This window comes from Zalophus californianus, chromosome 14 (assembly GCF_009762305.2).
Source record: "Zalophus californianus isolate mZalCal1 chromosome 14, mZalCal1.pri.v2, whole genome shotgun sequence".
Taxonomy (NCBI): Eukaryota; Metazoa; Chordata; class Mammalia; order Carnivora; family Otariidae; genus Zalophus; species Zalophus californianus.
This window is the reverse complement of record NC_045608.1, coordinates 19,418,780-19,446,042: the sequence shown is the minus strand read 5'-3', so window position 1 is coordinate 19,446,042 and position 27,263 is coordinate 19,418,780. Positions and strand designations below refer to the sequence as shown.

Sequence of the window (27,263 nt, the reverse complement as noted above, 5' to 3'; positions counted from 1 at the left end):
GAATAAGAATGAAGAAGCCCAGACACAGCCGTCTGGGGCTCCACAGTTCAGGGACCTAGAAATCTGTTAGTGATTTTGAAGACAGTCCTAAAACAACGTGAAACTCTCAGAGTGGCCTTTAGGGGAAGTTCTGCAGGTTGATTTGCCCTGCCTCGACGAGCTAGGACTCGGCCGTTCTGTGTCTCGGTTCACCCGTGTATAAATCCTGGAAGATACACATTCTCTGCTTTTCATCTTTGTACATCACCAGTTCTAACACAGAGCCATGGCCAAACCAGTTGCTTAGTGAACATTAAGTGCATTTCAAATAACTGTCACATCAGCAACGCCACAAAACTCCTACCTTGCTTTTCATTAATTCACTGCAATTTTTGAGTTGGTGTGCGTGCTGCGCCAGGCAGGGGAACACACGCTGAGCTGGCAGTGACAACTAGGAAGGAAAGGAGTGCCTGGCACAGAGTTTAGAGTCTGGGCAGAGAGACATCACACAGATGTGACCTCACCAGGGCTGAGGGGAGGGAAATGGCATGTCCTGTGAAAGACAAGGGACCGTCTGGAGACCCAGGACCACAATACCTACTGTGCAGGTCCCGGAAACAGAGTGCCTTACCTTCAGATCTCTGTAAACCACAAACCGATTGTGCATGTGTTCCAGGCCCAGGATGATTTCAGTGGCGTAAAACCGCATCTCCTTCTCAGAAAACACCCCATGTTGTGAAAGGTGATAGTGCAAATCGCCCCCTGGAACCAGAGACGCAGAGGTTAATACAAAGTGTGTCAGTTCACAGGAAACAAAAATCATTGCCATCCTAAATAGGACACAGTTGAAAAGAGGCAAACTTTGCTTCTGCTTTGTCTGTGTATCTGTCTTTCGACTTCTGTAGTTTGCCAAAACACTTTCAGAAGTACAGAGGAATCTCAAACATTAGAAGCCTTTCATGCCAGGACGGCCGGGACAATATACAACACAGTCCTCACTCTCAGCCTGGGAGTCCGGCTCCCAGATGCACCTTCCCAGGGTGGGGGTGGGGGGCAGCTAGGTTCTCTGCTTTGAGTATTTACATCCTGTCTAGTAACTGGACCGACCATGTAATGATCCAGCAGATGGCTTAGCAACTGGCTCCGTGGACAATAAAGAAAGAAGCACACAGAGAAACAAAATGATCATATTGATAGATATTTGGGAAAACAGATACAGTAAAAATTTAACTGGTGAAATCCAGGGAGGTGGGTATTTGGGTGTTCCCAGGAAAATTCTTTCCATTTTTGCCCCATGTTTGCAACTTTTCATAATAAAATGTTGGAAAAAGGCAATCATCATATGAGCTCAAGTTACAGAGACAAAGAATGCCACCAACAGGGTAAGGGAATGTTCTTATAAACTGTAAAGGAATAGCCTCTACTGATCTGGAGAAGTTAATGTGTGGCCAGCTTTATGGCCCCTGATTTTGCTTACGTATCTCCCCCTTTCACGCACACGTGTTCCTGTATAACTGCTGGCAGATCAAGATGTAAAAGATTTCCGGCATCCCAGAGGGTGCCCCATGCCCTTCCCTGTCAATGCCTCAGCGCCCACCCCTGGTTAGGCCAAGGGACTCCATTCTGACCTCTCACCATCCATTAGCTTTGCCTGTTCTGAGAGTCACGTACATGGAATCACACAGGAGACATGCTATGGTATCTGGCTTCTTTGCCCATTATTATGTCTGGAAAATTCCTCCACGTTGTTGAACAGATCTGGTTTTAAGTCAAACCCTCAAAACATAACAGAACTTCAAATGAACTTCCAAAAAAAAGGTAATTCATTTGCTATACCGTATGCATTTCATTTCAAGCTCTCATTACTAAAAACACTTGGAATATATACTGTGTCACTCTCTAGTATCAGAAAACTATTTTTCCAGCTAGAACTTTCTCGGCATTTGCAGCGTCATCATTCATAGCTTAAAGGATCAATGGCTGGCTGGTCTGGGCTAAGGGTACAGAAGATTCGGCCCGAAGCCATGCTGGCCCACAGCCAGTCCTTCAAATTTGGTTTCCAAATACACTTCTATCTTTGGCCTTCGTTCTTATGAGGGATTTCAATCCTAAAAGTTGAGGGTCAGGAAACAAGCTAATTAAAGATCTAGGCCAGCTGCATTCCAGAAGATGTAGTTTCACTCTGTGTATTTTATGAAAATCTTTTCCAGAAAATGCAATTTCCTGGTGAGAGTCTAGGAAGGCCATAGGGGAATGGTGGTCAACATTTTAAAATGAATTCTAAGGGAAACTTGGAAGAGTAAGGTTTCCTTAAACTTCAGTGGGAACCCAATTATCCAAAAGACCCAAACCGCCAGGGTGCCTAGATCGGTGTCATGTCCCGGCGACGTCTTTCCCTGCATTCAGACTTCCTGTGCGTCACTCACCGTTCATCAGATCCAAGATGAAGCAGAGTTTATCTGGAGTATGGAAGGCATAGGTCATACAGACAATGAAAGGGCAGTCCTAGAGAGAAAAAGCAAGAGTTTGTAAGAAAAACAAAAGCTGTCCCGGGAAGCACGTGTTATCTGCTACCAAACAATATCCACAGCTTTTCTCATCCACACCGCTGCCCTGTGCATTAAGCACAGACCCCTCCGTGGTAACCTTAATGGTCCCAGCAAAACAGATCTGATAACATGACAAAATGCATAGAGACAGAGCATTACTAAGTGGAACAGATGAATTCAAAGGTCTCATCTCTCTCAGATTCATTGATGACCCTTTTATCTGCATCTTCAAAGGACCCAGATTCTACAGAAAAATATTGCTGCCTTGCTAGTCTTTTTATTGGTCAACATTTTTGTGCTGGCTAGTCAAATATCCATTTCAATCTCGGATTCTGACATTGGAATAACCATATCACAGTGGGAGGAAATACCTATATTATTGTCTTGAAACACTGGGCGAGCATAGAAGGGAATTCAACTAGCTTTTCAAAGCGGAAAAATATACCAAGGTCAGGAACTGAATAACTCAACTATAAAGACGTCAGTTTTCCCCAAAGTAATCTAGAGATTCTGTGCAATTTTAATTAAAATGAAAATCAACAAGCTGATTCCAAAATGTATACGAAGATGTACACAGCTAGGAAAAGTAGAGACATTCTAGAAGAAAAACAAACCTGGAAAAGTTACATCACCAGATACCAAGACTTACTATAAAGCAACAGTAAATCAGACAGTGTGGTAGTAGCCCAAGGACGGACAAACTGACCAACAGAACAAAAGAGAGAATCCTGAAATAGACTCAAGCATAAACAGTCAATTGATTTGTGATAGACTGACAAAACAGGGTGGGAAGAAATGATGGCCTTCCCAATCAACAGTACTGGAGCAATTGGGTATTTGCACAAAGGAAGTGAACATCCACCCCTACCTCACACCACACACTAAAGTCAACTCCAGGCAGACAAAGATTTAAATGAAAAACAATGAAGCTTCTAGAGGAAAACAAAGGAGAATATCTTCATGACCTTAGGGTAAGTAAAGATTTCTTAGGCCATGAAAAAGCACTAGCAGTAAAAATATTGCTAAACTGGACTACAATAAAATTAAGAACTTGTGTTCTTCAGAAGATACTATTAAGAGAGTAAAAAGGCAAGTCACAGAAAAGGAGAAGATATCTGCAATCCATACACACATAAAGGACTCATATTTAGACTATACAAAGAACTCTGGTAAATCGATAAAGAAGAAGACAAACAACCAACAGAATAATGGCAAAAAAAAAAAAAAGGCAGCAGTAGTAATAACAACAGTAATTAATTAATTTAAAAAATGGGCACTTCATGTAAGAGAGTATCAAATAGCTCACAAGCCTCTGAACAGATGCTGGACCACAGTGGTCCCCAAGGAAATGTGTTATTGCAATGTGTTATCGCTAAAACCCACGAGAATGGCTAAAATTAAAGAGACTGACAATACCAAGTGGTTGGAAAGATAGGGTGGAAATGGATCTCCCATATATGGCTTCTGGGAGCACACAATGGTACAAGTGCTCTGGCAAACTGGTGCTATCTGCCAAAGCTGAGCACCGTCTGCAAACCCTATGACCCAGCATTTCCACTCCCGGGTATACACCTCACAGCAACCTACACTTCTATGCACCAAAGAGAACGGCATGAGACTCTTCCTCATAGCACTATTCACAATAGCCCAAACTGGGAAGTGATCCGTCAATGTTAGAATGGATGCATGAACTGTGGGATATTTGTGCAGCGGAATACTAGACAGCCACGGTCAGCAAACTTTTTTGCAAGGGGCTAGACAGTAACTGTTCTCGCTTTTACAGGCTCCATGCGGTCTCTGCTCCATATGCTTTGTTTATTTTCTATACAATCCCTTAAGAACGTAAAAACCATCCCTGGTTCACGGGCTGCACAGAAACAGGCTGCAAGCCAGATCTGGTTCACGGGCCTCGCACAGCTTGCGGGCCTCCGCTGTTTAGCTGCAGGATGCCCTACTGCTCTGGGCAATGACTCACATGGATCTCGCACGCAACACTGAGCAACAGAGGCCCAGACACAGAAGAATACATTCAGACAAAGCCCAGACACGGGCAAAGCTAAATTTCGGTGTTGGAAATCCGGGCAGTGGTTAGCCTGGGGGAGGGGTGGGTGACCGGAAGGGGCACAAGGCTTCTGGAATACAGGTCACTTTCTGTCCCTTGACCTGAGTGCCGGACGCGGGCATGTGTTCCCTTGGGAAACTTCATCGGTGCTAAGCCAGATCTATGACTAGGTCTTTACATACAGTGTATACTCGCCACTCACCTGATTCAAATCAAAACTGGCAAAAAAAAAAAAACAACTATATCCACTTTTTTAACAGAAACAAAAAATTATTAAATTCCACAGAAAATATTCAAGTTTCAACAGAATCCATACACTGAATTTGCATTGTCCAAACCTCTGTTTTCAGGGCAGACCAATAAATCTGAGTTAATACCTTTCTATACCAGAGAATCAAGAACTTGAATTCAATTTCCATATATCTTCCAGAGGAAATCACTCCAGAATGAATTACAAATTTCATTTTGTGATCACCTAGTTTTTGCCTTAAAATGCTGTTGAGGTGGTATTAGTGACTACTGATTTCAAGCCCAATTTTGCTTTAAATAGGCAAAATAAAAGTGCTTTCCTTTTTCTGTTAAAAGCCATGTTGCAAAAAAAAAAAAAAAGCCATGCGGCCTTCCTGGGGCCCTCTTGGAACTACATAGGGAACCACCTTTCTAGTAGCCTGCTGAAGATGGCTCATTCTGCTCCTTCCTTAGTGGGGTTCCCCACACACTCCGGTTCCTGATCTGAAGAGCAATTCAGATGTCACACAGAGAGGCTGGTGGACCCAGAACTTAGGGTCTTTCCCAGCTAGAGACAGCAACTGCACTCGCTCCACCAAGGAGAGAGTGGACCCCGCCAAGGGGTATTTCTGAACACGATGAGACAGGATCCTTCTAATGGTAGCCCTGAGAAAGTAGCAAAAGGGGCAAAAGGTTCACTTAAGATCTTATGTTACTGGGTGCCTGGGTGGCTCAGTTAGTTAAGCGACTGCCTTCAGCTCAGGTCATAATCCCGGAGTCCCGGGATCGAGTCCCGCATCCGGCTCCCTGCTCGGCAGGGAGTCTGCTTCTCCCTCTGACCCTACCCACTCTTGGGCTCTCTCACTCTCTCTCTCTCTCTCTCAAATAAATAAATAAATAATCTTTTAGAAAAAAAGATCTTATGTTATTGAGACGGAACATGAACCATCGATTTAGAATCACAGGCTGAGTAGGAAGGGCCCTTAAAAAAAAAAAAAAAAAAATCACCTGGTCCAACTTGTTTATTTTTAAGACAAGGAAACTAGGCCCTAAAAAGGGGAAATGACTTGCCTGAGGTCATAAAGAAATTTGGTAGCCAACCAAGATCTCACCCCCAAGTCTCCTGACTTTGTCCAGGGTTCTATGGTATGCTGCTTACAAAGGCAGGGTTTCTGTAGCAATGTAAAAGGAAAGCTCAGTTAAAGGGGTATGTATGATTCAGTTGTCTCCACGCTGACCGCACTGTCTCACCTCAGGTGCTGGGCAGAAACCACACCGGGTCTCGTGTGAAGCTCGAGACACAAAGAATCAAATACGGACCAATATGACAAAACAGGCAGCAATTTAATGATGGTGCAGGTAGCGTTCCCAACATAATCACTGTTAAGATGTTTTGCCTTGATTACCAATTAAAGACAGTAAGAACTAGTGGATCTTTTGGAGGTAGACCCTCAGTGAGGATTTTCCTACAGGGACTGAGCAAAGCAACCTGTATTTTGTAGCGATTCTGTGAAACTCTAATGGAATACACCATGAAGTACTTAAGAATTCTCCACCCTGCAGTCAGAGGAAGGCTTATGTGATCCTTCCCGCTTCGAACACTTTGTCTCCAACTGCTGTTAAGATTTTTTTTTTTTTTTAATCCTCAGAACTGGCCTGGAAAGCTCTTGACGGTCTGGTCTGGTCCCTGTCAGTCTGTCTCTCTCCCCTCCAGCTTTATCTTGTGTGACTCACGCATCCCTTCAGACCCCAGCTCTGCTGACCTTCCCTGAAGTCCTCAAACCCTCCTGAAGTGCTCAGGACCCAGATACACGCTGGCACCTCCGGTGACTTCTGAGGAGTATCCGTTGTCACCTCCACCCTGGTAAGTGCCTCCTGGGCACTGGGTACCTGTCTCACGGCTCTTGCCACACATCGTAATTATCTATGCATTTCAAGATCAGGTGAACAATATCACCTTCTCTCGTTCTGTGTGGCTCTAAAAGAGCAAGGACCAAAGTCACGTTTTGGGACCCCCATCCTGCAGCGGAATGCCTGGCACAATCTAGGCACTCCAATATAGTTCAGGAATGAATGAGTAAGCTTCCAAGGACATGACAGGACTGTTTCATGAGGGTGCTAATTGCTCTTTCCCAGCTAATTGCTCTTTCCCAGATACTTACCCTGGTTCTGAAACTTGAAGATTTCCCTTTTTACTATTCTAGAATTACAGAATCAAACCGGGAACAGTACTTCCTACCTTTCTTTGAAAGGTCAGGGGAAGGAACACTCAATCTGAGACTGGAAGGAAAAAGAAAAAACTTCCAGTAAAAACAAAACTATAATGAATGACTTCAGTTCAGTTTCATGCCAACACCCTGGGAAACCACACTATACAGGCTGGTCTGAAGTTTAACCTAGTGATGCCATTTTAAACGAAAGATCATTAAAAAAAACATAAAAAGTGGCCTTTGATTAGCAAAAGACAGAAAAAGAAAGAAAGAAAGAAAGAAAGAAAGAAAGAAAGAAAGAAAGAAAGAAAGAAAGAAAGAAAGAAAACTCCAAATAGCTTTATTACAACTCTTTTGGCTAAATTATGTATTATTTTTTTAAAGCTTTTAGTTTTAAGTAAGCTCTACACCAATGTGGGCCTCGAACTTACAACACGAGATCAAGAATTACATGCTCTCTGACTCAGCCAGCTACCCCTTGGTTAAATTATGTATTGATAAGTAAAACACAAAACAAAACAAGAGAACCTCAAAATTCCCAAAAAACAAAACCAAAAGCCAGGTTTGATATTTGAATAAAAAATATAAACAATTCTTTAAAGTTAGCTCAAAGGAGTAGACCAAATTAATCCCAGTTTTTTATTTACTCCCTTCAAGGGTAAGACTGGGGAGGAACCATACCTCTACTTAACTATATTCCCCTTCACCTGGAAAAAATAAATATAAAAATGCGACATGAAAATTGCATGTATAGTTTCCAACACCAAAAATTTCTTTTTCCATAGGCTTTCTTGAGAATAAATATCCAAGGTGTTGGAGAAAACTCATTAAAAATTAATATTTTAATTACTACTTAAAATCTGGAGTAAATGCACATCCATGTTTGAAATTTAAGACGACATTCCCAAAAGAACCCAGAAACCAGTGCCATTCGAACCGATTCCAATACAGTGTGCAAGGGGCTCAGTCTCCACTCCAACTAGTTGAAAACATGGTCGTGCACACAGGATAGCTCTTATTTGAAATGCTTAATGTCCATATGTTGGGAGGCAGCGGCACATAGATAGAAATTATTTACAGCTACGGCATTTTCACTTATTATGGTTGAGCTAAATTATGATACTCTTCTACTTCGGTAGCACATAACCTTTCTGAAACTGCTTAAAACTAATGCTAGAATAATATAAACCACAATACAATAAATACAGGTGAAAACAAAAAAACACAGAGCCTATCAGGTGATAATAAGAAAGGAACAACAGGGGACGGCTGGGTGGCGCAGTCGGTTGGGCATCTGATTCTCGATTTGGGCTCAGGTCATGACCTCAGGGTCATGAGACTGAGCCCCATGTCAGGCTCTGCACTCAGCAGGGAGTTTGCTCGAGATTCTCTCTCCCTCTGCCCCTCCCCCGTGCACGTGTGCGCACGCGCTCTCTCTCTAATAAACTAAAATCTTTAAAAAAAAAAAAAAAAAGGAACACTAGCCAGGGAGTCCACAGACTCTGGACAAGGAATTTAACCTCTCTGGGTCTCAGGTTCCTTGCTTCCTAGTTGAAAGGGATTCTCTGATTCACCATTAAAATCTGATTCCTGGGCGCCTGGGTGGCTCAGATGGTTAAGGGTCTGCCTTCGGCTCAGGTCATGATCCCAGGGTCCTGGGATCGAGTCCCGCATCGGGCTCCCTGCTCCTTGGGAGCCTGCTTCTCCCTCTGCTTCTCTCATTCTCTCTCTCTCTCTCTCTCTCTCTCTGTCTGTCATGAATAAATAAATAAAAAATCTTAAAAAAAAAAAGAGTTTAAAATCTGATTCCTTCACCCTTTGGGTGAGGTTGGTAAGCTATTTGGAGGCCACGCCCTCCCCAATATATCTCACTGCACACAAACCTTCTTGGCTCAGTGTTTAACCTTAAATTCACATGTGAGGTACTCAGCAGGAGTCTGGCCACTCCACCGTCATTTCCGGCCTTCCCTGCGAGACCCCGAGTCTCTGACCTCCTCTGGCAGGCCTGCTGGTGCACATGGGCATGCCCAGGTTGGACACTGAGTTTTTCTGGGTATCTTTATAGACATCTGTTCAAATAAATAAAAGCCAAGGCTTTGCTCGTGGGTCATACCATTCACTGCAAAAGAAGCCAGAATGGGACACTATTTTGCAAGAAAACACAGGGTAAAAGTTCTTGGCACGTGCTGAGCTAAAAATGCTAGCTGACAAACAAACACAATATCCAACAGGTGGAAACATGGGCTTGGAAATGGAAATGAGCAAAATCCACAGCAGGTAAAAAAGCAGCAAGATAGATAATGATAAAGCCACCCTCTAGAGACTGGGGACAGACCCAAATCCAGTTCAGGCCTGAGTAACCCAAGATGTTTCCTCTCTCTGTTTATTTACGGAGGACAAGAGCTGCTTTCCTCGTGCTCTTCCTTCTCTGGGTTAGTCCTCCATCACGCAGTCAGTTCTTAACTAGACTCAAGTGATTTCGTTGTTGTTGCCATGATTACTTCCTGCCCTCTCTGCAAGCATATTCCGCCAAGATGGAAGCCATAAACAGCCACTAAAGGGAGAAGCCGTGGGTGTGCATGATGATGGTAGCTAACACTTCTCTAACTCCCAAATTAAACAGAGATAATATGAGAATTACACACTATTTATATTAACTTAGTGCTGCTCTTCCCTGCTATAAATTCTAACCCATCCAAGAACTGGCTAGCTGCATAATTTGCTGGAAAAGAATGCCTGTATTTTAAATAAATTGTCCTGATATATAAAACCAACCAACCAACGAATACAAAAACAAGCAGTGCTCAAAACCGGAATACTTACCCCTGTACTCACAAGAGACAACATAATCCTCTCATTTAAGGCTAATGTTTCTCCTTGTTTCATCTTGATCCTCTTCTTATCCAAGCATTTCATTGCATACCTAGAAACATAAATGCTATTGGAAAAACTCTACTGAAAATGTATCTAAGCTGCTTTAAATGATACATGTCATATGGGGGAAAGTTTCTAAAGATTTGGGAAGTGTCTAAAAGAAGCAAAATGGTACCCAAGTGTCATGCAAAAAAAAAAAAAATTTTTTTTTTAATTTTGCATGTATTAAGAAAAAAATTCAAGGCCCCCTCCAGGAGGCGAAGCATACCTCCCCACTCCTTAGGTAAGGGCTGCACACAGTGAGCTCCTTCCTAAGAGAACAGCACGGAGAAGCAGGGACAGGGATGTTACAGCGGAGGAGCCTGACGAACACTACCTCAAGCAAGCGGTCAAGGTCAGCATCACCAGTGATGAGTCATCCTGTTGATGGGCATCCTTGATATGATGTGATAAGAATGGGGTTTTCTCTGGGGTCTTGCTTCCAAAAGCCCACAGCCCCAGTATAACTGTGAGGAAAGCGCACCTGAACTGGATGTCTAATAGAATGTCTATTCTATGGTATCCCTGACCGGGACTCCTCAAGGCTATCTAGGCCATCAAAAACAAGGAAAATCTGCGAAACTGTCACAGTCTAACGCAGCCTCAGGAGACATGATGACTTAAGTGTAACATGGGATCTGGGAACAGAAAAAGCACTAAGGAAATCCAAATAAAGTAGAGATTTTAGCTAATAATAACATATTGATACTAGTCATCTGTTGTGACCAATGTAAGAGAGGGTGACTGGTGTAGGCCAGGGGAGCTCCCTGTGCTGTCTCTGTGCCTCCTTTCTAAACCTAAAACTATTCTAAAATAAAAAGGTTTCTTTAAAAAAAAAAATCCAGCAATAATTAAGATATTTCTATCATTACATGAACAGAAGTTCCAATCCAATAAGAGCATAAAGTAGAGGGACATAAATAAATTCAGTGAAATAAATTTTGCATGTATCGTTGCTGCCCAGTACTACTACCATGTGTGTGTTGCGGGGGTGGAGGGATATGTGTATAATATTTAGCATTTAGAAACTGTGATTTTAGCAGTGGTCAAGATTTTGCAAGAGTGCAGAGTGCAAGACTCTAAAACACCGACAGCCAACAAAATGAAAAGGGAAGGCATGTGCTCAAAAAGGCACAACCTAAAATGTGACTTTATTGATTTGTTTTTAATTTTTTTTTTTTTAAGTAATCTCCACACCCAACGTGAGGCTCGAACTCAAGGCCCTGAGAGCAAGAGTCCCACGCTGTACCGACGGGGACAGCCAGGCTCCCCTGATTTGTATTTAATCTTGATATTTAAGTTATCATATTTCAAATAATAAAAAGAATCAGTAAGATTTTTATATGAAAGTTAGTGAAGATTAGAAACAGCTGACAACTTAAGCTTTCTGAAAACCTGTAACAAACTCCTATTAAGGAAATACAGACATGTCAGCTGGCATTCTCTATAATCACAGGTGAAGAAAGCAGGACAGTTTTTCAGCAGAAAGCTAAAAGGAAATTTTTATAAGGGTTTCTGGGGCTTTAGAACTCTGTGTGCATGATTATAAATCCCCTGATGGACGACTTTATAAGGCCCAGGTACAAATTATGGATGATTGTCTGGCTGTGACAGGACCCAGAAAATCCATTTGTTTCTAACTGATCATAACTTACAATGTGAGTCCTTAGAACGAAACAGAGATGGATATTCAAATTTGCTCCTTTTATCTACTGTTCCAGGAATTCATTATAACAAATCCACCAATGGAGACATTAATTTGCTTAATTACAGGATTGCATATTGAGTATATATGAAGTGACGTGTTCTTTAAATATTTAATTTTCATGATGAATTTCAAAATGTTTCAACTACTTCTATCGCTACCCCCTACCATGATGGCATCTGGTAAAACGTTTAAATTGCAGACCAGAGAAGCCGGCATAAACGGGCCTGGAGCCCCTGGGTTGAGCAAGTTGGCTTCCACTGGCTTCTGAGGTAGGTGGCAGTTCGTTGGGCTCCGGAGCCAGTGCACATGTCACTGGCAGCCTGGGGACTGGAAGGACACACTCCCGGATCCACAGGGACTGAGCCTGGCCACTTTCTAGCTGCGGGACTCTCGGTAAGCATCTACCCTTAATCTGGAAAGTAGAAGACAGTTTTCCACACACTGAGAATCTGTAAAATAATAAATGTCATGAAAGAGACGCGCTGATGTCATTAATTTCTACATCTACATCGTATGGCAGATTAGCAGATCCCCTAAATATGTGGACAAGCCACAGTGATGAAGGTGAAAGAACAGTCGGTGAAATGGAGTAAGTGACAAGCACATCACTTAGGATCAGAGCCCACTGTGGGACTATGGTGGGACGAGGGATCTGGGCACACCGTTCACTAATACTGACTATGGAAGAGGCAGTGGTCTGCATGCCTTAAAGTGTATTATCTCATCCAATTCTCACGAGGAGGAAGTATTTTCCTGACCCTACAGACCAGGATGCCGAGGCTGGGCGGAGGCACAAACTTTGTGCAAGCCAGCTATGACCCGGCCATGGGCCGCCCAGACCTGTACTCTGGATCGCCAGGCATCCTGTCTCAGCAGGGCCCCAGACTTTACGCACCCGAGTGCCAGACACTGGGTTCACCCCGCACGGGGCCCTACGACAGGAAGAAGACCAGCGGGCACACATCAGTGAAGGTAACCTTCAGCCCCCACATAATAAAAATCATGCCCATGACAGGACCCGTCTGAAAAGTAGGAGGGCGACTTGGTAAGGCCTTCGGTGCCCAGTCACAGGGAGGACCCGAGGAGGGGCTGAGTGACAGTGCTCGCTAGACAGTGCTGGCGTGGCAGGAGAGGCGGGCGCTGAGGTCGCTGACCCCAATTACTCCTTCTTACACCTACAGTGAGGTTATCAAGGAAGCTGCACAGCCGATGCCACTCAGCCACGGCTCTAACAGGCCTGTCACTTGATCACACTTGTAGTTCTGCGTCTGTCGAACTGTACTTTCCCATTCTCTTTTGCTTCCAGATATATGTTCACTTAAACAAACTCCTTCTATATTTAGAAAAACCAAAACATCTTTTCCCCCTGCACTCCTTAAGAACTCCAAGACCATTCACCTTCTGGAAGAGGACTGCACCTAGCTCATGTGCACGTAACTGCCTCACATCAACCTCCTCCTGTAAGATAAGCAACTAAGACGGTGATGGAGCCCCATGACCGTGATCCTCACAGCAGGCAGGGCATCCTTCTCACCAGCTTCAGGCTACCCATCTATGGAACTGACATCTCCTGGAAAGCTACACCACGCCAAAGGGCATATGCTAAATCACAGGTGCTTCACCATTTAGAAGAGAATGTCTCTCCTCCGCAAAGCAGAGAATTCTTTGCAGCAGGATCGGACCGGGAGGCTGTACATAATGCCCCTTCTTGGTCACCTCCAGATCCCAGGCTCCTTCACCCGTGGCCTGAACCACAAGGGCTCATGACCCACGGTACCTGGTTAATTTCCCTTTGAGCCCTAAGAAGTGGAAGTTCCAGCTGACGGTTCTCATTTACAATGCTTAACAAAATATTGCCTCTTTCTACCTGAAGTAAGGCACTTCAGGAGTGGGAAGATGGGCTTCCATAAATTGATGTAGGCATTTTCTATTAATGCAAGCATAAAACCCATAAAGAGCTTACATTTTTCCAGTGTCTGCTTTCCTGCAACCGTACACTTCACCAAATCCTCCTCGTCCAATGATCCTGTGTACGCTGAAATCATTCATGGTCAACTGTGAATTCAAAACACGAAATGGAAACAGAGAGTTGCATTAAAATTATGTTATTATTTTCATGTAAGACACAGTTACTAAAATAGCAGTTCTGATATAAGGATCTGCATTTTCTGTGACTGACTGCTCTAAGAGATGAGATGCGCAAGGTGGCAAGACTTTCTGGAACCTCCTTCCGCTCCACCCCCAAAATGCACAAAAGGGAGGCAAATGGGCAGACAACAGAGTGGGAGTCGAGTCAGATTGTTTTTCCAATCTCCTAAATGTTAGGTTATTAGACGTATACCCTAAAGACAAGGGAGTGTGAAACTTCTAGTCAAAATGAGAGTGTCCTTTAACTACTCTGAAGCTGGAAGTTTGGGAAGAGCTCAGCAATTCCAGGAACTGTCATGGTAGAAAAATAAATCTCCATCAAGGGCATCTATGTTTTCATCATAGTGGACCATATGATCAGAAAACCCAACGGAGGCTGGCCATGTGAATTTTTTATCGATAACATCACGGAATAGGGAGGACTCGTGCTGGGCATGTGAGTGTGAAACAAGACACTAAATATGAGGAAAGTACAGAAAGAGGTTTCATTCATAAGCCCTCTCCTTGTGTCACTATCTCAGTAACGCCCCTCTTCCTAAGTAGGTTTAGTAGTCTTAGATGGTGCAAAGGCAGACAGTGAGCCCGACATTCACGGTGGTTTATGTATCCTGGCAAGTTAAGGGTCAGATTCCTGAAGCGTTCCCCCAAACAACCCTTCAAACACCATGTTTGCAGTCAGGTAACTGGGCCCAAAAGCTTAACCTCTGATGCTCCAGGGACAGCAGGAGATGACCGCACCAGGTCTGCTGAAGGAGAGTACGCATCAGAAAGATCTATGGCAGACAGGAAGGATTTTTTTTTTTAAATGCGTTATTGCCCTCTTGTTTCCAAAATTCTGCCAGGATATGTGAAAGAAAGGAGTTTAAAAAAAAAAAAAAAAGTGCTTCTCCCAACGGTACCGGCAAGTAAAAAACTAAAAAAACTACAAGGAAAAAAAAAAAAAAAACACGAAAAAAAATCCAGTTGATTATTTCTTTTCCTCTTCGCAAACCTATGTGAAGGGAGAACATGAAGGAGAAAGTAAAAGAGGATGTGCCGAGGAAGGAGGGTTCTAAAAATGAAGAAGGGGACGTCCCAGGAATTCCTGACGTTGAAAGCTAAAAACAGAGGAGACGTTCACAGGAAGTGCGTGTTAGTGAGAAAGGAGCCTGTCTTTGAGGGCTGCTTTTCTCATTCTCAGAAATAATCAAAGAGGAGATGGACCCTTGGTCTAATAAAAGATGTCATCATTTTTATTACAAGATTATACCTAATAATACGAATGTGAAGGGAGACTTTACCAGGATGGCAAAAGCCAAGGGCATGTGGGAAGTACGTTATGTGGGGGCCTTGAGTTTTGGCTACTATTTCTGTGGAAGGGTCGATCACTGCTTAAAATACCCTTTCTTAAATAAATAAACACATTCTTACATGAATCTGAAAAAAGAGAATTAAAACCCGAATTGTTTATGAGGCCGGGTACGGGAGGATGAATTCTTCGTACACAGAGCTGTTAGAGTGACATCTGTTTAGACAGCGTATTACCCGTGGGAGTGTGCTCCGGGGTATGAAGTATTTTCTCATGAAGTTAAGCCAGAGGAAGTTTTTATTTTAAAAAAAAAAAAGGAAAGAATAAGAGGATACTCACATGGATATTTAATTCTACGTTTTTCCACTGACAGAATCGAGTGAACTTGTCACTAAAAAAGAATAGAAACAGTCACTGAAAATTTGCATATCACATGAATCAGATTTGAAGAGCAATGTTAAAGGACAGACGAGGATGGTACCACTTGTGTTGCTTCTCAACCAGAGGTACGTTTCCTTCCTTATCTTTTCACAAAGCCTTCACCGGTCTTTGTGGCTTTATTTTATGATTCAGGTGCATGATGTCATATTTCCCTTAAATTGTGATGATTGTTATGGTCCCATCTATCTGAATCAGCACCATCCAAGAGAAGGCCTAACGTGAGCCCCATACGTACTTTCATGTTGATAACGTATTTTATTTAACCCCAGGATAGAGAAAAAATTATCATTTCAACATGTGTGTGATCGGTACAAAATTAGTAATGAGACCCTGTACATTGTTGTTTTTATATTAAGTCGTGAAACCCAGTGTGTATTTTGCACTGAGAGCCCATCTCGATTCACACTCAGTCATTTCAAGGGCTCAAGAGCTCCATGTGGCCAGTGGCTCCCATACTGGACCACGCAGCTCTAAATGACAAAATATTCGGGAGCGCCTGGAGGGCTCAGTCGGTGAAGTGTCTGCCTTCGGCTCAGGTCATGATCCCGGGGTCCTGGGATCGAGCCCCACATCGGGCTCCCTGCTCAGCGGGAAGCCTGCTTCTCCCTCTGCCTCTGCCACTCCCCCTGCTTGTGTTCCCTCTCTTGCTATCTCTTTCTCTGTCAAATAAATAAAATCTTTAAAAATAAATAAATAAATGACAAAATATTTATAAATAATGGTAATAGCAGCAAACACTCAGCTGGTGCTTTCCATGGGCCAGACCCTGTTCATTTCCCCCTCCAGCAACAAGATGAGCAGATCTGACGACCAGGAATGATGATGCCCATTCTGCAGCAGAGGAGACCAGGGCCTGGCCAAGGTCACACAGTGAGAGAAGGAGTAGGGATGGATCTGAACCTGGACCAAGCAACGCTGCTCAGATACAAATGCTGTAGGAGAAAAAGCCCTTAGACTAGAATCACAAGACGCAATAAGTCCCACTGAGCGGATTTGTTCCCACAATTTACTCAGCTTCTTGATGAGTACTTTTTTTCCCCCTCTATCTAGAAAAATATCTAACCCCACAGCTTATTTAATAAAGTCATTATTTTCATTATGGTTACTAATGAGCAACACTGTCTGTAGTGTTTGTTTTAAAACATTTTTTCAAAAGAAATGCTTTCTAGATTGAATACTCTTCAAAGGCAAAGAATATTCTTGGTGACTGCTGGATTTCACCTAGCCCCTGGCACAATTCCTTACATGGGCACAGTATCCAGGGTTCTATGAATGAATGAATGAATGAATGAATGAATGAATGAATGAATGAAAAGGAAAGGAAGAAGGAGAGAGAGGGAGAGAGTACTATGAAATACATGGTCCAGGAATTACTGGCATTCTAACAGAATGCATTAAGGCATCTAAATATCCCAGTTGCCTGGGGGGAGTGGTTCATTTTATATGCCATCTAAGACAAATGTAGTGATCAAAAGGGGCACATATACCCCAATGTTTATAGCAGCAATGTCCACAACAGCCAAACTATGGAAAGATCCTAGATGTCCATCAACAGATGAATGGATAAAGAAGATGTGGTGTGTGTGTGTGTGTGTGTGTGTGTGTGTGTGTGTGTGTGTGTGTGTGTGTGTGTGTGTGTGTATAATGGACTATTATGCAGCCATCAAAAAAACCGAACTCTTGCCATTTGCAATGACGTGGATGGAACTAGAGGATATTACGCTAAGTGAAATAAGTCAATCAGAGAACGACAAGTATCATATGATCTCATTGATAGGAAGAATTTGAGAAACAAGACAGAGGATCACAGGGGAAGGGAGGGAAAAATGAAACAAGACAAAACCAGAGAGGGAGACAAACCATAAGAGACTCTCAATCTCAGGAAACAAACTGAGGGTTGCTGGAGTGGTGGAGGGTGGGAGGGATGGGGTGGCTGGGTGATGGACTCTGGGGAGGGTATGTGCTATGGTGAGCGCTGTGAATTGTGTAAGACTGATGAACCACAGACCTGTACCCCTGAAACAAATAATATATTATATGGTAATAAAAAATAAAAAAAAATTATATGCCATCTAAGGATCTTTTAAAAATATTTCTGAGGCTAATATAGTCACGTTGAAAATCAAAAGCAGAACCCTGTAATTATGCAGCAACTTTTGTCAATGAATTGAAAATGACGTTTACAGAGTGTTTCATTGATCTATCATCTCTGTGAGGTTGGTAAAATAAAATTATATTTTGAGCATTTCTGAGAGTTATTTCAAAGGTTTTTTTTGTTTCTTTGTTTGTTTTTTAAGTATGATGAGTGCAAAAGGCAAAACCACACTGGGGTGTTCTCTGTACTTACAAATCTATGACTGTCACTTTGAAATTCACTTGGTGTGTTGGGCAAGCTCATCCTCCCTTTTCTCCCAGATTCTGGACCTCAGAGCCAGCAACAGGGGGCCAGTGAGCTGGCACGTTTTACAGACTTGCAGACTTAGCTGGGGAGGACTAACAACCACGGGGAGAGAACTGTCCTGATGACTGAGAGAGAGTCAAGAGAACCAAATCCCAACACATACCCTGCCTCAAACGAACATCCCCACAACACACAAAGGACACCTCCAAACACACATTTTGCCCATGAAGTACAGGTTTTCTGTAGCCAGTTCTTCTTTAGAAGTAGAGATGGCCCTGGGGCGTTCAGGCTCAGTCATGTATCCATGGAGGTTCCTTGAGTGCTATTTCTGGTCAATGCCTAATTACTAGAATGGGCACTTCTTCACAGAAGAGGGACTGGGGCTGAGAACAGAGCAGAGCCTGGGCAACATAGGGCTCCTGACAGCCAGTGCCCTTGCAGATGAGGTACAGCTACCCCAGAGGGAAAGTCAGGGGTTAATGATATAAAAACGCCAGGGATGCAGTGAGGGTGGGGTAGAGTAAGCACTTTTAACCTCTGTCTGTGACTCGGGCTTTAGATTGCTGGGCAAGTGAAGTTCACTGCCTCATCCAGAAGAGGGAAAGCCTCCTTCCCAGATTCAGGCCAGCCTGGAACTTAGTTAAGCCCTGTGCCCCTGCTGGCCTCAAGTGAAGGCAGAGATGAGCCCTGGCTGAAGATTTCCCCTTTATTATCAGACTGAGATATCGCCTTACCCGCAAGGCCCTCAGAGAGTGTGGCCAGTCCTGATGGGGCCAAAGGCTACAAAGTTCTATTTGGGGAGTGTCCATGCTTTTCAAAACCCATGCTCAAAACTCTTGGTCTGACAATGGAGTTTTTAAGTTCTCATTTGAGAATGTATTGACACGAAAAGAACGCGAAACAGATAAAAATGAAGAAATCCGCTTTGAAAATAATTTACATAACATGGTGAATGGCTTCAGAAAATCCAGTGCACCTGCTTGCCTAACACGCAAACAGCTTGGATTTCTGGTGGCAGTAAGAGCAGAAGGCTCCCCTAGTGGGACTAAAGGACATGCAGGTGGACCAGGGGGCCAGTCAGCAAAGAAAAAGCTACCAGACCCCCCTCCCCCTCCCCCCTGTAACTCCCATCCCCATCTCTCCCTAGAAGCTCGGCTGACCCCAAGAGGAGCTGGGAAAGGTCAGAATTCTGAACTAACGGCACTGGCGCCAGGGCAGGCCGGACCCCGCTGAAACACAGCCGGCCTACCCCCTTAACACGAGCCACCGCTCTCTGGCAAAGTCTCCGCTCTGACTCAGAAAAGGGTAATAATCATTTGTATGCGTGTTAGTTTCCCAAAGTACTGACTCCACTCCAGGATAAAATTATCTCTTGAACTCTAGTGGCATCATAACACAACTTTTTTTTTTTTTTTATTACTTTAGTTCTGTGAATAAGTGGAGGGAAAAACCGCAGAGAAGCAGCATTTGTTCTAACGGGGCAATTACTGAACAGCTGTGGGCTGCTCCGGCACCGAGACTCGATCATCACGGCGATTGTCTAGAAATTAGCCCAGTTTGCGGAGAAGAGCGCAGTCAGTGTGAAAGCAGATTCCGCTGAAGAGTGCATGATCTCAGAGGGATACTCAAAATCCCAGCGAATGGACTGCTGGTGGCCAGAAAGGCGTATGGGCCGGCCGCCTTTACAGGCATCGCTGAACATGTTCAGGGTTTCGTATGACAAACATACACATATAGCTTGAGTAGCTCAAAGGGACACATTTATTAGGGATAGTAATAATATATGTGACCACGGACATCTGCCTAGAACCTCAAATTCTATTACATAAAGAATCAAGTGCAATCTAGTCCCACCTTGGGGGGGCAGGATCTCAAAGAGCAAACAAATGAATTAGATAGGTTATAGAACCGTGCTTGCCTTAGCAAAGGTGTCCCAGTAAGATACTCTTCATACTGTGGTTCCATAGTCTATTTAAACTTTAGACCATTTTGAAGCTAAAGAGGTACAGATTGAAAGAGACATCAAGATATGCAAATCCTAAATAATAAAGTACTGAGGTGACAGTCTAACATGAAGGCTGGCACATAGTAAATGCCTGGTAAGTACATTCAGTGTCAAATGAACAAACTGATACCCATTTTAAGGACAGCGTTCATTGGGTAAAATGAGGTACACCTATAGAACAGCCCTGGGCTATTCTATATATATATATATATATATATATATGTGTGTATATATATATATACACACACATATATATATATACTATTACTTTAATATAACATTAGATGTCAAGTATATCTCAAAAAAATGTTATGTACATACATGAAGTTTCATACCTTTCCATAAATTTTTGGAAAATGTTGCCTCGAAGACTTTCACAAATTTCTTCTATGTAGGGCTGGAAGAGATGGAAAAGAAATCCCACACTGCATAAATAGGAACCTAGAATACATACTGATGAGACTCGGATGACCTGCAGCTCCCACTCTTGCACTTGCCCAATTTTTAGTAACGGATTTATCACCGTGATTATTTAATAGTTATCTACAGCCCAACCGCATGCTCTGTGAAGATATGGACAGGTCCGCCCATTTGCCCCTGCATCCCTAATGCCTGGCATGGTTCCTGCAAAGTCACAGACGCTTCCCAAGTGACCATGGTTGGTTTTCCAGGTGTAAGACCCGTGCAGTCCCACAGGGCTCATGCTCAGAAGAGCCAGGGCTTGGTTTCATGTCCCTGCCTAACCCATCTTAAAATTCTGAATTTCTGAAACAAGGGGCCCCAAGTTTTTTAATGCTGTGCTGGGCCCTGGAAGTCATGTAGTACATTTTGTAAATGACTAAAAGTGTTGATAATCAGCATTGATACTGAGTTTTAAAGACTAAAAGCTAATGGATCCATGGAGTAAATTTTTTTTAATTAGCTACTTTACTTCTGAACTTTCTACCTCTTGGAATCACAGAGCTAAAGGTAACCATGGGGAAGAGTTAATCCCTTTCCTCATTTTGCACATGAGGCTGCGGCACTGTGGACAGGTGCTTTCCCAAGGTCTCTGAGCACATTCGTGGCTAGACCAGGATGAAGGACTCCTGGCTCACTTGTGCGGTGCGCATCCCTTTATGGAAAACAGTGTGCAGGTGACTCTTGTACCACATAAGTCTGAACCACACAGGTCCACTTACACGTTGATTTTTTTACATACAATACTAGAAATGTATTTTCCTTATAATTTTCTTAATGACATTTTCTTTTCTCTAGTTTACTTTATTATAAGAATACAGTATATAATACATATAACATATAAAATCTGTGTTAATCGACGGTTTATGTTATCGGTAAGGCTCCGGTCAACAGAAGGCTATTAGCAAAGTTTGGAGGCAGGAGCCAGAAGTTATACGTGGATTTTTGACTGCATGGGGGTCAGTGCCCCAATCCCTGTGCTCTTCAAGGGTCAACTGCATTTATTTTGAAATAATTTTGTCTTACCTGGAAAAGAGTTGATGTCACTTGTTTCTTGGATAGGTGACTCTGTACATGCTCAACAGCTTGCTTTGAGAATGGCTTTTCAAAAAAAAATTTAAAAAAACAGTATTTTTTTTCCACAAACCTCTGTACATTACACAATACTACAGCATATAATTTAACACAATTACTAAGCAGGAAGCTGTGGTAATTATATTGACATGCATTCTTTAAAAATCAGCTGGATATCTGTGGGCAATAATGGATACTTGCTCCTCCGAGCTTCCGCAGTTCTTAGCCACCATGTCGAGAAGGATGATGAGCACGGGGGCACCTGACTGACGTAACCTAACCCCACAAGAGTTTAAGACTACTGTGATTAAAAAAAAAAAAAAAGTGTAAAGAATCTTATTATCACCTTACGAAATGTATACATCCCTCAATTAGTTAATGACGGGGTCCTGAAACTGTAAAAATTTCCACTATATAAGAGAAAACAAATGCATGAAAATCCATGTAAGAATTGAAAGCCAGGGTGGTAGGAGGCTGTAGGTTAAGGAAAGTCTTGCTGTGACCACAGCAGAGGGGAGCTAGCTCTAAAAAAACAGTTCCAATAAGAACTACACACTCTCTTCTCCCTCCAAACTTCAAATTATGTCTTCTTTAAGAATGCACCACAAGAGGAAAAGCTGAAAACGCCCATCATACTGCCAAAAACCCTCTAAACTGCTGAGCGACGTGAAAACCAAGTTTCAGTGGCATCCCCACGGAACACCTGGCATTTTCCAAGGCTCAACCACCAGGACTGGCTCAGGAATTCTGTCTACTACAAGTGAGGTGAGGCCAACAAAGAAATGCAGGGCGCAAGAGGTGCACCAGCTACAGTTACTCAAGTGGCAGCAAGAACCGTGAATGACACAGTAAATGCAGAAGCACTACAATAAATCATTATCGTGGCCAGGGCTGTCCGCTCGAACTCCCCTCAATGACAGCAATGTCGTGTATCCACGCTGGTCAATACAGGAGCCACCAGCCACCTGCAGCTCTCAGGCACTCGAAATGCAACTCGAGAGGCCTTGGGGAGTGAAATGCTTAACTCCACTGGATTTTAATTAATTTAACCTGATATCTAAACAGCCACATGGGGCCAGTGGCTCCTGTATTGGACATGGCAGCGAGGACAGTGAGGCCACTCCTTCAGAAAACTCTCAGAGACAGTATGTGGTGAATTTTTATCACTAATTCTTCCACGCACTCCTGGCAGAATAATTTCCTAGGAACCTAGTTTATCCTAATGACTGAATGGATTATGTGATTTACAGGGGGAAAAACATATTTCCACCATTATTTAACTATTAACAAAATTAACATAAGAATTATTACTCTTCCTCATTAATCCAAAGAAACCATTTAAGATTTCTATTGATCAACATTTGATTAGCCTAATTATTTAAAGTACAGCCAAATTAACAATAATAAAGCTGAATTTCTTTTAGAAAGTCTGGAATTGAGACCAGCCTTTTTTTCCACTGATCTGCATGAGTTATCAATTTTGTTTTCATCATTTTTTCTTTGGCCGTGAAAGAATCCGCTTTTGGAAATATCCTTGGAGTAGATGGAGCATCAGCTTTGTGTCTGCATTACCAGCAACCAAATGACAGAAGAGAAGACATGGGTCCCGTCCTGGGGGAGTACTGTTTGATTTTTTAAGCTTCTTCCTCCTATTTTACTTTCTAGAAACACTGCAAGCTGTCTCCGAGCCAAACTAAAGGCACGGAACAGAAAGAAATACTTACATGTGAGCAAGACAGCAGCTCCTTCATGATATAAGTGTCATAAATTTGGCGGCTTCTGCAAAGGCGGTCTTCCTCATTCTCAAGCTTCTCATATTCTTTTATCTAGATTTTTCAAAGTTACTGTTGTTAGGTATGTCTTCCCAGAAAACTCACTTTATTAAAAGATATTACTCGCCTGGGCAAAAAACCACTTCCACAGGAGATTAAGCAAATTGCTAAACCGGCTACTCCACAGGAAACAACCATTTCTAATGTTGGAATAATGAAGTTGGGATAATTTAAATGCAACTTGAAACATACAAATGGGTTTTTTCCTATGATGAACCTCGTCACTTAAATTTAGGAGCACAATATTAGGAAACAAATACTACCATGGTTACAATTATCTTACAGTACAACAGCCAGGGGCTATTCGTCCTTTGCCAAGCCTCCTCTCCAGAGCGAATCCCATTTAAATCTGGCTGTAATTCAGTTCTAAGACTTATGATGGGGATTGTTCTCATTCAACTACAACATTACAAAACAGAAGAAAAGGGGCGCCTGGGTGGCTCAGTCATTGAGCGTCTGCCTTCGGCTCAGGTCATGACCCCAGGGTCCTGGGATCGAGCCCCACATTGGGCTCCCTGCTCGGCAGGAAGCCTGCTTCTCCCTCTCCCACTCCCCCTGCTTGTGTTCCCTCTCTCGCTGTGTCTCTGTCAAAAACATAAAATCTTTTAAAAAAAAAAAGAAGAAAAAAATGTATATATAGTCAAGATTCCTGCAAAGAGATTTTTTAAAAAATCAGTTGAATATTTTAGAAAGGCATCCACCCAGAGATGAAAGCACTGGTTTTTCAGGTTGGAACCTCACTGCACAATAAAGTATTAATAAACAGGTTACTTTAAAGAGTGTATTTTGCTAACTTAGGGAAGCCAGTTGGAACAGTGTTAAGATAGGCCAAATAATAAAAATGTGCTTTAGAAATACTTGCCGTATATAGAACTGGCCCCAACCTTCTAATCTGATAACAGAAGCTCCTAGATCAGATAAATTGCTTTTATTTATTTACAGAAATACTTGTAATCCAAAAGACAAGAGAATGAGGACACAAATGAAATACAGGGTTAGCAGGAAGACTGCAGCAAAGATCTTCAATATGATGACTAATTACTATGTATGACTTACTTTTGGGAACAAAGCGTTTTCAACAGATAGACAAATGGTGACATTGACTTTCGTAATATCTGAGTATTCTTTATTCTGGGATGATAAAACAGAAATAAAAGTTACCTTTTTATAGTAAGGCTGGGTTTGATAGTTTTGAAATCAAAACCAGCAAATCCTATAAGAATTTCTGATAAAGAAGGGGCACAGTCGGCAGGGAGTGGAGTGTGTGAAATACTGAGGTCCCAGATGAGGGCCTGCTGGTTCACACAAGGAGAAATTACTGGGGCCATATTATTGTCCTGCATTATCATCAGCATTACAGTGAGATTCACAGGTCTGTAACTGCCAGGGCTTAGAACGGAGTCTTGTTGGAACAGACAACAAAGTGTGCCATGAAGGCAGGTGGACTGGGGTGGGTTACAGCCCATCCAACCAGGAAAGGCTGTTCTAAGGAGCAGCAATCCAGCAGTGTTGGCATCACCAAAGGACCCAGGCTTCACCCCTGAGTTAATTCAGGACAAGTCTAAAGAGTTCAAACACTACGCCAGACGCAAATATGGTAGCTGGGAAGCAACAGACGCCAGATACCAAAATCCGAAGTTGAGCCAGAAAATAAACAGAGGATCTGCCTTAGTTGATTTCTTTTGTTGCTTTAATTTTAGGTAGGTCCAAAGGTCAATGCAGAATTCTGGGATAAAACAGGTAGACTGTTAGTGAACCAAAGGAAACATTTCTGCCTAAACAAGTAAACAAACCCAAGAAATAATAAGCCTTCATGGAATTATTATCCTTGAAAACAAACATAATGCAACATAAGTCTGTGTTCCAGGGGGCCTAGAAAGCAAGTTGACACCTGTTTAAACAAATGCTGATAATACGGAAGTTTTCCACGAGCTGTAATAATCCAACCCCATGGAACATTCTAGTTTCTTGGGCAAATGATACTCTGAACCACAATACGAGCTTTACTAAGAGACTTCTGCCTCCTAAACTCCAACCTGAACAACAGCAAAGGTAACTCAGTAGACAAAGGAAGAGCCTAAAGTGTCTAAGTGTCTGTGGCTATAATTCAAAATTTACTTCCTATTATCAGGAAGACCACTAATTAAAGAACATGCAGTCACCTATTAATCAGCTCTAGACAGAATGATCTTATTGTAGCCTGTGCATGGAAAATGCTACCTCTAATTTAGGCAGTTAGGTTGACCAGGTCACCTGAGCAGGTAAAGGCCAGAGTTCAAGGTGAAAAGTCTCCCCTTGAGCAGAAATGAAACATGGTCATCGACGATGCACATTCACTGGTGACACAGTGCCTTTCTGCTTGGGTGGTTACAAAGCTCACAGCTGAACATGTAGCCTGAATAAGCGGAACCCTAAGAGCAAGCACTTTTGATCCACGGCTGTCATATCTCCACTTTCTCACCACCATTGTAGGGAGATGGCCTTGTAAAGCCACCAGTGGCCTCTGCTTGCCCAATCAAGGGTCTCTCTTGTCTGTAGCTTCACTGATTCCCAGCAAGCATTCAACTCAGCTGTTCCTCCCACCTTCTTCTCTGACTTCTGTGATCTACACTCTCCAGCAGTCTGCCACACTTGTTCCTCTTCCAGTCTCCCTTGGCTTCTTCTTCCTCTGCTGGACTTCTAAATACTGAAGTGCCTCAGAACATGGTGCCAGGGTACCCCCTTTTCACCTGTTCTATTCCCCTCAGGTAAAACTACTCAGTCCCACAGTTTCAAATACCCGTTATATTCAGATATCTAAGTCGGGACCTCTAGCACTCACTTCTTCCCCTGAGCTCCAGAGTCTAAATATCTAACTACCTTTTTGCCATTTTCATATCCTCTCTACCCCCGCCAAGCATGCCCCTCCCCTAGCCTTCTTTATCATGAAAATGAGCAAAACCATCCTCCCAATTGCTTAAGCCAAAAAACGAATAATCATCCTTGATTCCTGCTCTTTTGCTCACACCCCTGCTTCTACCTCCCCCTACGTCCAATTAATCACCCAATCATATTGGCTTTACATTCAAACTATATCACAAACCCAGGTTCTGCTTTAGATAATAGCCAAGTAACTGCCAAGGGAACAATCCTCCTGAGAAAACAACTGTAAATTCTGGACATATATAAAACCCAACTACTCTGGAGCACTAGCGAGTGACCAGAAGTACATACATAATGGGGAAGGCACATCCAACAGAAGCTGGAAAGTAAGAGAGGATATTCCTGAAAATAAAGAGTCAGGGAGGCGGAGCTCCAAAATTTCGTGTATAAACTCTGTCAACATCCCTGTTGGATTCCATAATGACATGTGAGCATGGCAAATCCAAAGCAGTCCAGCTAAGGCTAAAAGAACTGAACAAGATTCAGCTGCTACCCACTGTGTAAGAAGAGCTTTTGAAATTTGAGCAAGCCAAGTTAATTGCTAAAACAAAACCTCAATACCCTTTTTTTTTTTAAAGATTTTATTTATTTTTTTGACAGAGAGAGACACAGCGAGAGAGGGAACAAAAGCAGGGGGAGTGGGAGAGGGAGAGAGAGAAGCAGGCCTCCTGCTGAGCAGGGAGCCCAATGCGGGGCTCCATCCCAGGACACTGGGATCATGACCTGAGCCGAAGGCAGACCCTTAACGACTGAGCCACCCAGGTGCCCCCTCAATACCCTTTGAAGAAGCATACAGAGTTTAGAGTATCTATAATGTATCGATCCCACTGTACAAGATACAATTTAAAATTATTCTACATATCAAGAAACAGGAAAATGTGGTCCACGTGCAAGAGAACAGACCATAAATGAAGACCATTCCAAGATGACTCTGATGTTGGAATTATCAGAAAAGGATTTAATGCAACTATGAGAACTATACTTAAAGACCTAACAGAAAATATGCATGTAATGAAAAAAAAGCTAGGAAATAGCAGCAGAAAC

At 42.8% G+C, this 27,263-nt stretch overlaps 1 protein-coding gene across 3 annotated transcripts in view; it reads right to left on the bottom strand.

The window, feature by feature from the left end:
- GRK3 (G protein-coupled receptor kinase 3) overlaps positions 1-27,263 on the bottom strand; it is a 123,050-nt gene that overhangs the window by 29,602 nt on the left and 66,185 nt on the right. For 2 of the 3 annotated variants that reach the window (XM_027575462.1, XM_027575463.1), the window contains 8 exons: positions 23,190-23,291; positions 21,418-21,492; positions 20,268-20,329; positions 15,425-15,476; positions 13,613-13,704; positions 9,852-9,951; positions 2,406-2,484; positions 611-741 (listed from right to left, as the gene is read on the bottom strand). In XM_027575462.1, coding sequence (XP_027431263.1) covers positions 611-741; positions 2,406-2,484; positions 9,852-9,951; positions 13,613-13,704; positions 15,425-15,476; positions 20,268-20,329; positions 21,418-21,492; positions 23,190-23,291 — 693 coding nt within the window. Of the gene's footprint in view, positions 1-610; positions 742-2,405; positions 2,485-9,851; positions 9,952-13,612; positions 13,705-15,424; positions 15,477-20,267; positions 20,330-21,417; positions 21,493-23,189; positions 23,292-24,353; positions 24,429-27,263 lie in introns of all 3 variants that reach the window. The other variant, XM_027575461.1, reaches the window with a different exon arrangement.